The 15,541-nt window shown below is 64.7% G+C and overlaps 2 protein-coding genes across 5 annotated transcripts; one reads left to right on the forward strand and one right to left on the reverse strand.

Moving 5' to 3' along the window:
- Positions 1-288: 288 nt before the first annotated feature.
- On the forward strand, positions 289-8,810 carry RNF126 (ring finger protein 126). 4 transcript variants are annotated; one of them, XM_074851546.1, is made up of 10 exons: positions 289-433; positions 1,105-2,508; positions 3,610-3,668; positions 5,088-5,151; positions 5,620-5,861; positions 6,409-6,477; positions 6,562-6,631; positions 6,852-6,945; positions 7,312-7,427; positions 7,594-8,810. In XM_074851546.1, exons 2-10 carry the CDS (start codon positions 2,266-2,268, stop codon positions 7,747-7,749), a joined length of 1,113 nt encoding a protein of 370 aa, XP_074707647.1. In that variant the 5' UTR covers positions 289-433; positions 1,105-2,265; the 3' UTR covers positions 7,750-8,810. The 4 variants fall into 4 exon arrangements, with proteins under 4 accessions (XP_074707647.1, XP_074707646.1, XP_074707645.1 ...); XM_074851547.1 differs by having other exon boundaries at positions 332-433; positions 1,108-2,508; XM_074851545.1 differs by lacking the exon at positions 1,105-2,508 and having other exon boundaries at positions 6,852-6,941.
- Positions 8,811-11,085: 2,275 nt separating this feature from the next.
- Positions 11,086-15,191, reverse strand: FGF22 (fibroblast growth factor 22). The gene is given in 4 exon segments (XM_074851557.1): positions 11,086-11,750; positions 11,795-11,972; positions 11,974-12,095; positions 14,936-15,191. Coding segments are annotated over 4 exon segments (810 nt in total). The 3' UTR covers positions 11,086-11,496.
- Between the last annotated feature and the right edge of the window lie 350 nt (positions 15,192-15,541).

The following is a 15,541-nucleotide window of genomic DNA, read 5'->3' on the forward strand; positions in this document are numbered from 1 at the left end:
GAAAAATAAGAAGGAAAAAGCCAAACAGGAATGGGAACAAATCCGGGGAGACTCTGGGCAGCGTCAGCTGCAGCCCCGTCCTGCTCTTCCTCACTCTTCCTCCTCCCGGAGAGACCGGCCGGGGCCCGGGGGGGGGCTGGGAGGGGCCGGGGCCCCAGAACCGGCCCCGCGGGGAAATGGCGGCGCCGCCCGCCCTGGACACCCCGAGCCCCGCCCCCGCAAGTCCCGCCCCCCGCGAGCCCCGCCCCTTCTCTTCCGCGTTTCTGCCGCTTCGCGGTTCCTGTCCCCCCTCGGCCGCCGTCGCCTCCGCCGCGCGTCGCTGGGCGGGGTGAGGCGCGGGGGGGGGGGGGGTGGGAAGATGGCGGAGGCTTCACCGCAGCCGGGACGGTTCTTCTGCCACTGCTGCTCGGCCGAGATCGCCCCGCGCCTGCCCGTGAGCGGGGGTGGGGGTCCGGCCCCGGTCCGGGGCGGGGGTGGGGAGCCGGGGGGGGGGGCGGGACAGGGCGGGGGGGGGCCCCGGCGGTTCGGGCACGTGGGGATGAGGCCTGAGGGGGCCTGGGGGGGCCTGAGGGGGGCCGGGGGGGGCGGGCCCTGAGGGTGGGGAGGGCCGAGGGGGTGCTCGGGGGGGGGAGCGGGGTGCGGGGGGCTGTTAGGAGGGGCGGGGGGGAAGGCCCTGGGGTGTGGGCGGTTCTGCGCCCACTTGGGGTTCGGAGGGGGGGGGCGGCGTTAGGAGGGACTGGGGGGGCTCCGAAGCGAGGAAATGGGGGCGCTGGGGGCTGCGGGGGGGAAACGGGGCGACCCCCGGCCGCGGGGAAGCCGCCGGAGCCGGGCGGGGCGGGGGCGGCAGGGCGGGGCGCGGCGGGGGCCCTCCGCCCCCCTCGGCCCGGCGCGGGGAGGCCGCGGCGCTTCGTGTGCTCCGGCCGGGCTGCGGGAGAAGGGACCCCCCGAGCAGCCCTGCCGCGGGGGCGGGGGGCCACCCCCGGGCCTTCCCCCGCCGCGCCTCCGGCTGGGCCCCCCCGGCTCAGCACCCTCACCCCGCTGCTTCGGCCCGCGCTAAGCGAAGCGCCGTGGGGTAACGAGGGGGTTTGTTTTTGTCTCTTTCAGTAGGATTTAAATAAGCGTGAGAAAAGCTCCGCGGGTGATAATATCTCAGGTGTAGGCAGGCGCAGAAAGGATCCGTCTGGCCGTTTCCAGAAGCGCTCCGTAGGCTAGGGGCAGCGCGAGCAGACGGGCCTTAATCACCGAGTAACAGCCCCGCTTGCAAGGAGTCAGATTGTCCCAGTGTGGGTAGAAAAGGAGCGTTGGCTGTTGGAGAGGAACTGGCTAAAACATCGTGGTGGGTCATGGCTCGATTTTCTGTTGATCACCTGCCAAATGTGACACGTTAAATTCGACTCAGAGGATCCTGCCAGTCTCTGTGTGTCCTGAAACTTTTCACGGCATCTTATCAGAATGTGGCACTGGTTTTTGTTAACCTTTATCGAATGTTAAACGTCAGACGATTGCGAGCAAAGGTGTCTCTCTGCCGTGGTTGATTAGACTTCGCCGTCAGTTTGGTTTTGTGACGTGCTGTTCGTCCTTTCGCCCTCTCCATCGGCCGCCCTGGCTAGGTGAGGGTAGGCCTTGCTGGCGACTGTCACAGCTTGTGTTTAAGCGTGAAAACGAAACTCTTGATAATGCTCCTGCTCAATGTGTAGACGGGCTGGAGAAGGTGGCAACCAAAAAATACCAGTCGTTTATTTTTGTTTAAACACCCTGTGTTGGGCTTGTGCCAGCAAAGCACATCTGGTAGTGAACACGCTGAACAGCGGCAGGGAGCGCACCACTGCCGTTCTTGATCCAGACCCAGTTAATTGCTGGTTAATGAACTTGTTTGGGGGGTCCAAGTTCATTCGGTTTCACTTCCTGTTTGCAGACCATGCTGCTGCAGATACCGTGGCGTACGCCGCGAAAGGAGTGGTTCAAACAGCCTGAGAAACAACAAACTTTGACATTTGTGCTGTTCCAGCTGCCGAGGAATTTGCTGATCCCGGTGTTCAGAGTTGTCTGAACACACGCACAGAAAAGCCGCCCTTAAATAGGAGAGTTGAGAGGAGGAGGAGGTTGCTCACAGCTCCAGGGTGGCTGCCCCCGTGGCGCTGCTGGGACATAAACCAGTAACGGGGCGTTTTGAAGGCAGAGGAAACTGGTCTGATCTCCTGCGATCAACGCAGCAGTTCCCACGTGTCGGTAACCACCTTTGAGAAGAACTTGCACGGTGTAGGAATGTTCTCGAACTCAAACGTTGTGCAAATTGCCTCGATGCGGTTATTTCACAATCCGGATCTGAAGAGTCCTGCGCAGGAGAGGGAGCAGCAGCTTCTCTTGGGTCTCTCTCTAGGTCTTGGTGTTTGCTGCTTCCTTATCTCGCTGGGCAGGCCGGGGCAGCGCCGAGCGGATCACTGGCGTCGCTGCCTTGTGCTGGGGCCTTATCGGGTTTTTCCGTGGTGGCTGGAAGAGCGATTCCAGGTGTCTTATCAGAGCAAACCCACGTGGCCGGCATCCTCTCTTTTGGGGAATCTGTTGACTTTGTTTCAGGGCCCGTGCCAATTCCGACATAGCAGTAGGAAAGGGAAGTAGCATTATTTTTAGAAACTCTTAAATTTCTTCCCGCCGAGCCTGGCTTTGCCAGCGCGGGGTTCGGAGCGGTTGCGTTTGCCCGTGGTGGCTGTTCCGCCTCGGCCGTGGTTGGGGTTGGCTGCGGGGTCTGTCGCTTCCTCCTCCACCTCGGCGGCGCCGCGTGCCACTCCCTCCCGAGCGCTGAAAAGCCAAGTCACTTCCTTTCGGGATCATAACCATCCCGGGCTGCTGCTCGCTACGGCAGTGAGGTTGTGGAGTAGAAATTCTTCACCGGCACCAGGAATCCTGAGGAAAAGGGGCTGTCGCAAGCTCACGGGGAATCCGGCTTCCACACAGCCGGGCTGTTTACACCAGCAGATTCAGTCTTCGGTGTTAAAGGCCAAAGGGTGGCAGCAGCCTCCCGTACCAAGCGCCAGCGGGAGGTGTAAAATTCTGTATTGTGTGTTGCAGAATGACCCTCTCGTGTCTCCTTGAGCTCGGCGTGGTGTGAACCCCAGGCTGCGATAGCGACAGCTTTCCTTTCAGCCCTTCCGAAGTGGCACTGACACTGAGATTAGCCCATGCTGCAATTCCCTCCGTGTTTCTTTCATTAGGGCAGTTTGGCCCTCGAGGGGGGCAGGGGAGGGCCCCCAAAACACGCAGCTATTTAACAACTAGTGTGTGAGCACGGCTTTTCTGGGAAAGGACGGTGGTTTTGCTTTCACTTCACCCAGAACTACATCAGATGTTACCTAATGCTTTGTCTCTACTGGGGATTAATTAGCGTTATCCAAATCTTTTCTAAAGCCAAGTTCTAAACAAGCTCAGGCTTAACAATTTACCTCACTAGTCTGGGGAAGGCAGATGTCCGTGGTTTGGGGACTTTTTGGCCCTGTAATCGTGGCGTGTGTTTGGGACGATGGGCTGCAGGACTCTTCCGCCCCGTCACACTCTTTGCAGCTTTTACATTCCGATTCTTCCTTTGCTCATTCAGTGTTTCTTCTCCCGTAGGACTATATTTGCCCACGGTGTGAATCTGGTTTTATTGAAGAACTTCCTGAAGAGCCGAGGTAATGTCTGCCCCAAAGGCTGTTGCTGGAACAAACTCAGTCTGCTTTGCTCTTTTCCTTTTTCTCGTTCAAAGGTGATGTTGGGTACTGAATACACCCTCTTTACTACTCCTGCCCAACATTTGGCTCATCTTTCCTCACTATGGGTAGTGAGTGCTTAATTTGCATAGTTTGCATCTACAGGTGAGGCAGCCATGGGGATGCTGGGTGTCATGGGGTGCTGGTGGAGGGTGGGGGAGGACTGGGTCGATTTAAAACAAACAAAAGTCAGCGGTAGAGAGGCTTTTCCCCGTGGCATGTGGTAGCTCTGAACTGGTTTGAGTCATCAGGGTAGAGATGACCCTCGGAGAGAGGAATCTGCGGAATGGAGCGTGTACCCACGCTGCAGCGCGTAATTTAATAACTTGGAGTACAAATGGCGAAACATTGTGACTGAGACTTTGGACTCTGCACTGGAGCAGCTGAGATCTGCATTCACGTGCTTCACTGCTGACTCAGCAGCGGCGCTGCTCTCTGGCAGTGTCGGAACGGGCAAGAGCAGGAGAAATGGCTTAAAACGTTTCAGCCGTGTCTGCCGGCCCTTGGCTGCGAGTGGCTTTGGGACAGGCAGCGCACAGGCGGCTCCGAGCGAGGGCGGGCTGAGCCGCGCGGGCTGTGCCGGGCGCGCGTCGCTGCCTGCCGGGGAGGGGGGGTCTTTATGTGCTGGCAAGGTGACGTTTGGTCTGACCACACCAACCTCAGAGGCTGCACATGAGCCCTGGCCAGCCCGAGCCGTGCGGGCGATCTGCTGTGACCCGGGGAGCATCGCGTCGTCGTTGAACCTCTGCGTTGTGCTACCACGAGTGTCAAAGCTTAGAGCTGGCCGCTGAGCAGGAAATGTTCCTGCGGCTCTCTGAAAGCAGGAGCCTGACGTCATTAAGAGTTTTCCTAATAATCTGTCCCGTTTGGTCACCCACCTTTGCAAGAGAGAAGTTCCTTTGATTCAAGATTAGATTTAAGCTTGTTTGGGTCATAGTGACCAGGGTTTGTACCTCCAGGCTTCTCTTCCCGGTGCCTGATTCGATGGGGTGGATCGTGCGGGGAGTCCTTGCGGTTCAGTCACTTCTCTGTAGCTTCATGAAATCTAAAAGGGCAGGGAGAGATGGGTCAAGATGTGGGAAAACGAAGGTTTCCGGGAGGGAAGAATGGAAATTGATCTGGACGATTAGAAAATGAGGAGCTGAGGGCGGAGCAGGTTCTGCAGGGAGCTGGCCCTGCCCTGGGGCGGGGGAAGGCGAGCAGACCTCCGCGGTCCCTTCCAGCTCCAGCTCTGCACAGAAACGGTCACTTCTGCGAGCTGTCACCGAGCCACCGTGGTGTCTGTGCTCCCGGTCGGGGTCGTGTCCCTCACGGCTCACCGGTGCTGCTCTTCCTCCGCAGGAACGCGGACAATGAGACCAGCTCCTCGACGTCGGCCAGCGACCAGAGCAGGCACCCCTTCGAGGTGAGCCAGTCCCCTGTCGCTTCCAACGCTTTCTGCTTCGCCATTGGAGTATTTTTCCATTAGTACGTTGTTTAAATGTCCCCCAGATCATGACAAAATTTGGGGAGGGAGGTATTAATACCATCCACACGCTGCTCCTGAAATCTCCGCGTGTCATATTTTTGCTGCCTGTTTTTAATAGGACCATCACTTGTAGCTTATTCTTGCTGTGAGGGGGCTAAGCTGGGATTTAGTGAGCTGTCTGGGTGTGTTGCTATGCAGTAGCCTCAGCTTACAAGGCGGCAGCTAAAGCGAAGCCAGGGAAGCTGCAGTTATTTCTTACCCTCAAGCGTAGTTCCAGCCTGTCTGTGCCTCGCCCAGCTGCCCCTCAGCGCGCGGCGCTGGAGCTGCGGGGGGGCCTGGGCTCCCTGGGGAGCAAAGTGCTTTCGCTGCTAGTTACAAGCCCTTCTCTGAATTTTCCCCTCCCAGAACGTGGATCAGCACTTATTCACCTTGCCCCAGGGCTACGGGCAATTTGCCTTCGGGATCTTCGATGACAGCTTTGAGTTTCCGTTCGGGTCCAACGTGCAGTCGGAAGACAACAGGGACTCGGAGAACCGGAGAGAGCGGGAGCATCAGTCCCGGCACCGCTACGGCGCGAGGCAGCCGCGGGCCCGCCTGGCCACACGCCGTGCCGCTGGCAGGCACGAGGGCGTTCCCACGCTGGAAGGGTGAGAACAACCGCGGGGTTCGGGGGGGAGCCCCTTTATCTCTCCCTGATGAGCGTCAGCGGGAGTCAGCCCGTCCCTCGGCCTCGGCCAGGGAGCGCAGCCGCCCAGCACCACTCCTCGCAGGTGCCCAGCTCTGCCCCGGGAACACGGTGCTGGGCCTCCAGCTGTTGGCAAGCACTTGCCTCGAGTTGAGAGGGGCCCCAGGGGGGCCCTTTCACCTGCGCGTGATGGGGGTTCTGCCGTTAGCCCTGCTCAGCGTGAGGGGGAACGAGAGGACGCCCTGGACAGCAAGACTGATGTTCCTTTAACTGCGTCCTGGAGCGCCACTCGCCATCGTGTCAGAAATTATCCCCTCACGATAAAATATCGAAACTTCTCTTTATCAATGAATAATCAGTTCATAAGACGCAGTTGCAGTTGCTGCAGGATATTTTTCCTTTTCCCCTGGTGATGCGACAGTACTGAGCCGTTCCTTCCACGCCAGGTTCCTGGGCTGGGAGCTAGCAGACACTAATTCTTACGTAATCCTGGTTTTCTTGTCTTTCAGAATTATCCAGCAGCTGGTCAATGGAATTATTGCACCTACAACGATACCAAACCTAGGACTAGGGCCCTGGTGAGTTGGAAGACGCACTGCTCTTTCTGACGCTGCTCTTGTTCGTGCTCCTGGCCAGGTGTGACCGTTGTCCTTCTCTTCCAGGGGAGTCCTGCACTCTAATCCGATGGACTACGCGTGGGGCGCCAACGGCTTGGACGCGATTATTACCCAGGTAAAAGTGGCACTAGAAAGGCTCCTCCCGTCCTCCCGTGCTGCTGCGGAGCCGCTGTTGGGGTGCAGGGGGTGAACCGCGGGGGCCGCAGGAGTGGGGGGTGAGGTCCGCAGCGCAGGCGATGCGGCGTCCGAGCGCCCTGCTTCAGGAAACCAACAGGTTCTGCGCGCTGCTGAGCTCACGCCTCCTCTCTGCCTCCTGTGGCCTGTTGTTTTTTCAGTTACTAAATCAGTTTGAAAACACTGGACCGCCGCCAGCAGACAAAGAAAAGATCCAGGCCCTCCCCACCGTACAGATCGCACAGGAACACGTAGGTATGTGTGTCTCCTCCAGGGAATCGCTCACAAAGAGCTCTCTGAAAGTTCTGTTCAACGTTTTCTTGGGATTTTAATTTTGTCTGCTGGTCCCTTCAAGGCCTAAGACGTTTCAAAGAGGGGAGGAAGCAGAAGTGTTGCGCTGTTACACTCGCACACAAAAAGCAGCAATACAGGCTGGATGGATTTGCCCTGGGGAGGCAAACTGCTCTGAGGAGCTCAGCGTGGACAGAGATGGCAAAGTGGGGGGGGGGGGGGGGGGCAGCGCCCCGAGCTTTGCTCTCCGCTGGGGAAGGGGAGGAGGGTGCTCCCAGCGTCGCGCTCCCCGTCACTGCTCAGCTGCATCTCGCTTTCCCTGTGACCCAGACTCTGGGCTGGAGTGTCCGGTGTGTAAAGAAGATTATACAGTGGGTGAGAACGTCCGGCAGCTGCCCTGCAACCACCTGTTCCACAACAGCTGCATCGTGCCCTGGCTGGAGCAGGTTGGTGCCGCCGCGGGGGGGTTTCCTCGGGAGGGGGCCTGAGCGTGAGCAGCCTTTGATCAGAGGAGGGAGCGTCACCTGAGCCTTTTCCTCGAGTGCTGCTCCCGTGTCGTGTTTCTAACCCCGCTTCCCATGTTTCTTGTTTTGTTTTTTCTGCTCTCCAAAGCACGACACGTGTCCTGTGTGCCGGAAGAGCTTAAGTGGACAAAACACTGCCACAAACCCCCCAGGACTCACAGGGATGAACTTCTCACCATCCTCCTCCTCCTCCTCCTCTTCCTCCAGCTCACCAAGTAACGAAAACTCATCGAACAACTCATGAATCTTAATCCAACCCTCTGTCCCTGGGGCCCTGTCCATTGTCCTCCCTCCCTCCCCACCAACGTGCGCGACGAAAGGGGCTTCCAGAGCAGAGCGAGGGGAGGGGAGCGCGGGGGAGGCAGCACCCCCAGAATCCCCTTTTGAGTTCCGAAGACACGGAGACTCCGGGTCCTTCAGAGACGAGGAGCCTCGCGCTCTGTGGCGGGGGAAGAGCCTGTTAATAAAAACACCCATTTGCCGCGTGGACTTTTACCCATTGCAGTGAACGGCTGCTGCGCTGCCCAGCCGGGGAACCCGGGCGCTGAGCTACCGGTTGTGATTCTGAATGGAAAGGTTGTTTGTATGGTTTGAATTTGAGATTCCTTTCTTTATTTCTTCTGCTCCTCCTCCTCCCCTTGGATACTGTCTCTTCTGCTTTGGAGATTGAAGTCTTTAAAATGAAAGCGTAATGTTACTGCCTCCCTCCCAGGACCTGCGGCCGGGGAGGGCCAATAGTTGTCACTGAAAAAACGAACTCTTGAAGTAGACCCCGTCATCCTTCCCTTCCCCCTCTCCGGTCCCATTTATTTTTCTTTATAACCTCGCCCTTCCGATACTCCACACTGAAAGGGTTTTTATAATTTTAAATTATTACTGCTGTTAAATAAACGGACATTTCAGCTCCACGAGACGTTATGCATGATTTGAGAGAAACTCCGGGGTGAGCTCTCGGGAGGCCGCCGCGTCGCCCCAGGCGAGCTGGGCTCGTCCGGGCCCTCCTGCGCGCCGGGCTGCGGCGTGACCAGCGCCCGGTCCCCGAGCGGCGGCGGCAGGATTGCGACCCACAGCCTGCCCGGGGCTTTTGTACTTTTTAGACCTTCTCCCTGTCGCAGTCCTGCCCTTCTCGCCGCCGGAACCGACTTTCCACTCGGGTCAACATCAGGACTGGGCGCGCACCAGAGCGAGGACCAGCCAAGCATCATTGTGAGCGAGTAACATACAGGAAAAACAACATTTTGGAGAAAAATGTATTTCAGAGCTACTTAAAATACAGCTGATTAAAAAAGAAGAGAGAGACAAATATCCAGGTGTGTTTGTGACTCAGTTTCTGTGACAGAGCTGGATCTCGGGGAATGAAAGGAATGTGCCGGGAGCGGGCAGTGCCGTGCCCGCGCTCCCCGGGCCAGGGGGTGTCAGGGGCAGCGCCCGGGTGCTCTTGGTGCTCCCTGAGGCCTCCGGTTTTGGTCCGGTGACGCTGGATCCCGGGGGGAGCAGCCTTGGGCTCGAAATGCCCTCGGTGGGGTGGGCGTGGGGAGTGGTGGGCGAGGGCTCTGCCCGGCACAGGGCCAGCAGGAGCAGCCCCGCGGGCACGGGACGGAGGTGAAGTGACGCCCCGTCGTGCGGCAGGGACGGGGGGTGGGCAGGGGGGCTCTCCCAGAGTCCCCCACCCTGTGTGTGTGACAAGACCTTGCTGTGGCAGAGGCCAGAGCAGCAGAGGGGGGGCTGCCGGGGGGGATGGACGGGGGGTTCAGCGGCCTTTGGGGCTCCCCACCTTCTGGGGCCCTGGAGCGGGCAGGGGGTGGCTGGGGAAGGTGCTGGCCCCCTCCCCGGGCACTCGAGGTCCCGGCACCAGCAGAGCTTTGGGGTCTCTCTCCCGAGGACGCGGCCCACCAGCCTCCCATAGGCAGGGGGGGCAGCGGGCAGGCACCTCGTTTGGCGTTTCCTGAGCTGTTTTGGAACACGAAGAGAAGGTTTGTTGGAGAAAACGTCCCCAGCACGGAGGGCAACAGCCTTCGCCCAGCCGGCGCTGAGCAACTCCCCTGGAATGTTTTTCCTCCTCGGCTTCGCCAGCGCAGCCAGGGCAGCCCAGCGGCACCTTTCATCTCGGCGGGCGGATGCCCGCGGGACGAGGGTTTATCTCAGGACTGGTATATCAGGGTTAATAGCTCATCCTCCGCCGCCGGAGGTTGAGCCAGAAGCTTCTGCTACCGGGATCCTGGGCCTGGGAGGTGGGTGGCAGCAGGAAGGTCCCCGGCTGAGCCCGTGCGTGCCCCTCGGCTGGGCCGGCACGGGGGCAAGGCTTTGCTGTTTAGTCACTGAAACGCAGCCCAAGGAGACCTGGAAAAACCTTCCTTCTGCGGCCGCGTTTCAGCTGCTGGCTCGGCGCAGGGTTCCCGGCTCCCCCAGAGCTCGGGGGGTGATTTCTGAGGGACGAGCTGTGCTCGGGGTGGGATTCGAGTGGCCCGTGGTGGGTGCGTGGCTGCTGCTGCCTGCCTGGCAGGGGCTCTCGGCTGGGGCCGGTGCCCACCGCGGTCACCACACAGTTAACGCGGTGGCTGTTCCTTCTCGCAGACACGTTTGGAGCTGGTTGGGTAAGAAATGGAACAAGTTTGGTGGTTTTCGCTGGGGCCATCGCTCACATCTGACGTGACAAAGTGACCGGGCTGCACTGCCTCGCCGCGGCGGGCGGGGAGGGCGGCGCAGGAACGTGCCCTGGCCGGGAGGCCGAGGCGCAGGTGCTATTTCTGGCCGTGCTTCCCTGCGGGCACAGGGCTGGTCCTCGCCACTGGCCGCCTTCCCGGCTCCATCTCTGCTGGGCAGGATGGAGCGGAGCTGGGCTGGGGGGGGGCAGGACCAGCCTGGGGAGGCTGGGGGCTGGATTCTGCACTTTAAGTCATGATCCGGGGCGTGGATGTGGGTGTCTGTGGCCCAGGTGTCCCCAGAGCGGGTCCCTTCTGCCACAAAATCCTGGCTCAAGGGCTGCACATGGGTGGGGAGCAGCGTCCCAGCCCCGCCCAGCCAGGGGCAGCCCCAGGGCTGCATCTGCCCAAGGGTCCGGGCTGGCTCCCGCAGCGCTGCCCGGTGCCTGGTCCCGCAGAGCCCACTGCAACACCGGAGCGGGACACTCGCCTGCGACCGGGCTCCTCCTGCGGCACCAGGGACCCTCTCGACGCCTTGTCCCCCTCTGCCTTGTCCCTTTGGGTCCCCAGGGCTGCATTCCCTTGCACCACCTCCCGGGGTGCTCCCCCCGGAGCAGCCGTGCCGCTCCGGCTGCAGGTTGTGCCTGCGTGAGGTTTCCTGCAGCGCCAGCGCGGCTCCGGGCTCTCCCCACCGGCAGCCGCTTCATCCTGCTCCCGCCTTTGTGCCACCGAACAACCCTCGCTGTGTGTCTTCCTGCGGGTGAGGTTTTGGTGCACGCAGGGGAGGGTGTGGGTCAATGAGGAGCTGGGCGCAGCGGGGAACCAGCCAGGCTCCCCAACAGTGGCCGCGGGGACAACACTGGTGGCTGCAGCCATGACCCCAGGGGAGCCACCCCCCCGAGCCGAGCCGAACCCACCATCGAAGCTCCAAGACTCGCTCCCCTTCCTCCACGAAGCTTTAATTGCCACGAGTGCTCGGACACCAGACAGATACAACCTGCCGGCACATCCCAGCCCCGCGGCCCCCGCCCCAGCCGCCGCAGAGTCGCCATTCGCAGAGTACCAGCCGCCCCGTCCGGGCTGCACAGGCCGCAGCGCAACGTCGGTGGCCCCGGCACGCGGCGGCCGTGCTCCCCGGGCTGCGCCGCACCGGCTCCGCCTCGGTGGGACGGCGGGAGAGCCGCGTCCCTGCGCGGCTGCTGGCTGCGTCTGGAGCCTTCCACATCCAATCCTCCGCCATGCATTTAAAAATAAAACAATAAATAGCAAAAAAATAGATATGTACATAAATAAAATAACCATTTTTCCATTTTTTTTCCTATAGGACGGTCTGGAGCCGCCCAGGGGGCTCAGCTGACGAGCATGGGGAGAAAGTGGGTGGAGAGGTGCTGCCGGCGTGTCTTGCCCCCACGCTGCGGCCTGCCCTTGCTATTGAGCGAGAGGAACATGGGGCGGCCCCGGTGCCGCCAGCGCAGCGACGCGTAGGTGTTGTAGCCGTTCTCCTCGATGCGCTCCGTGAACTTGCAGTTGGGGCTGAACTCCTTCTGGCAGGAGAGGGAAGGGGCTGAGGGGTGGCCGCGCTCGGCCGGGGCCTATCGTTGCCCTGCTCCGGTGGGCTCGGACCCCGAGAGCGGGGCAGGGCGGGACCCCGGCTCCCCCCGGGTCCCCAGAGGGCAGAGGGGCTCTGTGGGTGCAGTCGCCCGCTGGGGAGCGGGTCAGGGTGTGGGAAGCCAGGAGCCCGCTCCAGGGCACCAGTCCCAGCGGGTTTGGGACCCCCCGTTCCAGCTCTGCCCTGCGCCTCTGACCCCGGTCCAGTCCCTCCCGGGAGGCAGTGTCCGACCTACCGACCCGTAGAGCCTCCCCCGCTTGTTCATGGCCAGGTAGAAGCCGGTGTGCACCGCCCGGATGGCCACGACGCCGACACGCACCGACCGGATCTCGACGATGCCTGCGGGACAGGGAGGTGCGGCGGTGAGCCGGGGAGGGACGGACGGACGGACAGCCTCCCCGCAGGGCCCCGCACTGACACCGGGCCTGTGGGCGCAAATTGCCCCCCCGCAGGGACGGGACTGCCGACCCTCGCCCGGCACCGGAGAGACGGCGGGAACGAGGGCTGCAGCCTGAGCCGGGAGCGGGAGGGGGAACCTCTGATCCGGGAGGGGATTCGATCTTTACCCCTCTCCTCCCCAGGGCCCGGCCGCTTCCCAGGAGCCCGGCTGTGCGGGAGCGGTGCCAAGCACAACCTCTGCTTGCCCGGAACAACCTGTCAGCCTCTGCCTGGTGCCGACCTCGCGTTTATCCTCCCCTCGTTGGCAGCTCTGCCCGTGTGTCTGTCCCGAACGCGCCCGCGGCGCCCGGGGACCCGACCTGCCTCTCGCAGCACCCGGCCCCCTGCACGCTCCAGGCACCGAGGCCAGCACGGCCCTTGGAGGGGCAAAGTGTGGGGGGGGGCGGCAGCGACGGCGCACAGCGGCAGGAAGAGGGGCCGCAGCTGGCCTGAGCGTGTGTGCCCGGCCATCGACCTCCTGGCGCAGCGCTAAGGCGAAAGGCATGTGGTCAGACCAGCGGCTCTGACACGGGAAACTCCCAGAGCATCGTCAGGGCCTCTGGATCCCTGTGCCGCCTCGCACCCCCCAGCCCCGAGCGCTGCTGCCAGCCCTGCCGCCGCCGGGCACACGGTGCTGCGGGCAGGGAGAAGGACTCTCCCGTGGGCAGAGATGCAGGCAGGGCAGCAGGCAGGGTGTGAGCACAGCGGGAGCTGCCCCGGCCGGCCGGGGCGGGAGGATTCGCGGAGGCTTTGGCTGGCAGCGGCACACAGGGGCCGCAGCCCCGGGCAGGGGCTGTCACCAGGCATCGACCCCCCGGCTGAGCCGGCACTGCCTGGGCATCGCTCGCCTGGGCGCAGCCGTGCCCTCGCCGGGGGCGACACGGCGCCGGAGCACCGCGAGGGTCCCGAGCGTTCGGCTCCGGGGCGGTGATGTGTACCGGGGGATTTTCAGCCCAGCTGCCGCCAGCACCCGGCCCCGGCACCCACCGGGACCCGCAGGGCCCGGCCCGGCGAAGCGCCCGACAGGCAGCAGCTGTGGGCAGGGGCTGAGCGAGCGCCCGCGGATCCGTCCCACCCCTCCGCCCTCTGGAGCTGCCGCTATTTATAACAAAGGACCTCGGGTTCCCCAAAAACACCCCCCGTCGCCGTTCCCAGCGCCCCGGCCGCCGCTGCCGCGCTTTGCTGGCAGGTGCCGGGCAGCGACGGGCCCCCGCGGGCGCAGGGCGGCAGCCCCGGGGCAGCTCCCGGTGCCCCCGGGGAGGCGGGGGCAGAGGCAGGGCTCGGGGCGGGGGAAGCCCTGGGAGAGCCCCCACCGCCCTGCAGCCGCGGGCGGGGCTGGTCTGGGGGCTGCTGCGGGGGCCGAGGAGCGGAGCCCCCGCCCGGCCCAGCCCAGGGTATCTGCCCTCGATGCGCCGGCCCGAGCCGCTCCACTCGCCAGTCGCCGTTGCGGCACGGCCCAGGGAACGTGTCGGGGCGCTCGGCGCCGGCAGCGCCCCCGGTCGGGGCTCCCGACAGCCTCTGACAGCGCGGGAGGGTTCCCTCGTCCCGCGGGCGGGTGATGGGGCAGCCCCCGCTGCTGCTCCCGCCCCACGCCCTGACACCCTGCCAGGGCCCCCGGGGGTGCGCGGGCATCGCCCCCTTCCCCCGGCCCCCGACAGCCCCACCGGGTGCAGCCGCTGGTGCCCCCCTCCCTGTCACGGGGGGCCGGGACCCAGCACCCAGAAGGGGCCGATGCCCCCGGCGCCGCAGCCGGTACCGCGGGTGCCGCGTCCCCTCGGGACCCGGCGCTGTCACCCGGGGGGGGAGCGGGCGGCCGCGGGGCCGAGGCGGGACCCCGGGGCCGGGAGCCGCCCCTTGGCCGGCGCGGGGGCCCCGGTGTCGGCCCCCGCAGCCGCCGCCTCCCACCGCCGCACGCCCCGGGGCGAGGCCCGATCCTGCCGGCTCGTTCCCAGGCTCCGGATCGCGGCACATCCCGGGCAGCCCGCAGCGTGCCCCGGCCCCGTGAGCCCCCCCGGGCCCTCCGCAGGACGATGCTCTGCGGCCCCCTCCGACGGGGCTGCTCCGCTCCCCCACCCTCGTGGGGTGCTCGGTTCTGGGACCAGCGTCGCCCCGAAGCTTCCTCCGTCCCTCCTCCTCCTCCTTCTCCTCCTCCTCCTCCTCCTCAGCCTTTATCGTCCCCAGAGCGTTTGCAGGGAGCGACAGACCCCCCCAGCCAGTGCCCCGGAACGCGAGACAGGGGCGGCAGCTCCCCCCGCCCCGAGACGGGACGAGGGACCCCCCCGGTCACCCCGGGCGCGGGGCAGAGCCGGCAAAGCGACGCCGGGTCCCCGGGCAGAGCACGCCGGTGCCCGCGCACCTCTCACGGCTCCCCGACCCCCGGGAAAGGGGCTCCGGGGCCGCGGGCAGCAGGAGCCGTTCGAGCTCGCGCGAGCTGCGTGTCGCCGGTGTCTGCGGGACGGCGGGGGCGGCCCCGGGGACCTGCGACTCCGCACGGCCGGAGCAGACGCTTTGCGGAGGTTTTGCCGGGCGGGAGGAGCTGCGGGCGCTCCCCGGGCCGGACACAGCGGGGTCCCGCCGCCGTCCCGGGGCGCCTCCGTCCGGCCTTCGCCTCCCCCGGGCCGTGCCCTCCGCCCCGCGCCCGGCCCCGGCAGCGCCCGCTTCTGCCGCAGCCTCGGCTCCCCGGCGGGGCTGGGCTGTCGCGTCCCGGTCCCGGTCCCGGTCCCGGTCCCGGCCCCACTCACTGCCCGGCCGCTCCCTCCAGCGCGTCCCCTCCACGCCGCCGCCGCCGTCGATGAGGAGGAAGAAGCGGGTGGCGGAGAAGAGCCGCCGCCAGCGCACGTCGCCTTCTAGGTGGCCGTAGCTGCGGGGGGGCCGCCGGCCGCCCCAGGCAGCACCGCCCGCCCCCGGCCCTGGCCCCGGTCCCGGTCCCGGCCCCGCCAGCACGGCGAGCGCCCCGGCGAGGCAGGCGGCGAGGGCGGCGGGGCCCCCGCGCCTCATGGCGGCGGGCGGCGGGCGGGCGGCGGGGCGCGGCGGGGCGGCGGGCGACGGGCCATGGCCGCGGCGGCGACCGGCCCCGACGGCGCGGGCGGCCCGAGCGCGGGGCGAACCGGCGGGAGGGGCGGGGCGGGGCGGGGCGGGGCGGGGGGCGCGGCGGCCGATGGGCGGGGCGGGGCGGGGCCTCCCATTCATAAATCGGCGCCCCGACGGCTCTACTAGAGTCCCGTCCCCGGTCTCTTGCTGGCGCTCGCGGGGCGCTCGGTCGGCGGGGCGGCGGCGCACGCTCCGGTCCCCGCCGGCTCCCACGGCTGGCGGGCAGCGCTGGGGGGGGCGCGGGGCTGCCGTGGCCC

Source organism: Strix uralensis, chromosome 27 (assembly GCF_047716275.1).
Source record: "Strix uralensis isolate ZFMK-TIS-50842 chromosome 27, bStrUra1, whole genome shotgun sequence".
Taxonomy (NCBI): Eukaryota; Metazoa; Chordata; class Aves; order Strigiformes; family Strigidae; genus Strix; species Strix uralensis.

Coding starts and splice junctions, on each gene's coding strand:
- RNF126 (XM_074851546.1), top strand. CDS start 2,266: ATGTTCTCGAACTCAAACGTTGTGCAAATTGCCTCGATGCGGTTATTT. Junction 2,509..3,609: donor GGCTGGAAGAGCGATTCCAG/GTGTCTTATCAG, acceptor CTTCTCCCGTAG/GACTATATTTGCCCACGGTG. Junction 3,669..5,087: donor GAACTTCCTGAAGAGCCGAG/GTAATGTCTGCC, acceptor CTTCCTCCGCAG/GAACGCGGACAATGAGACCA.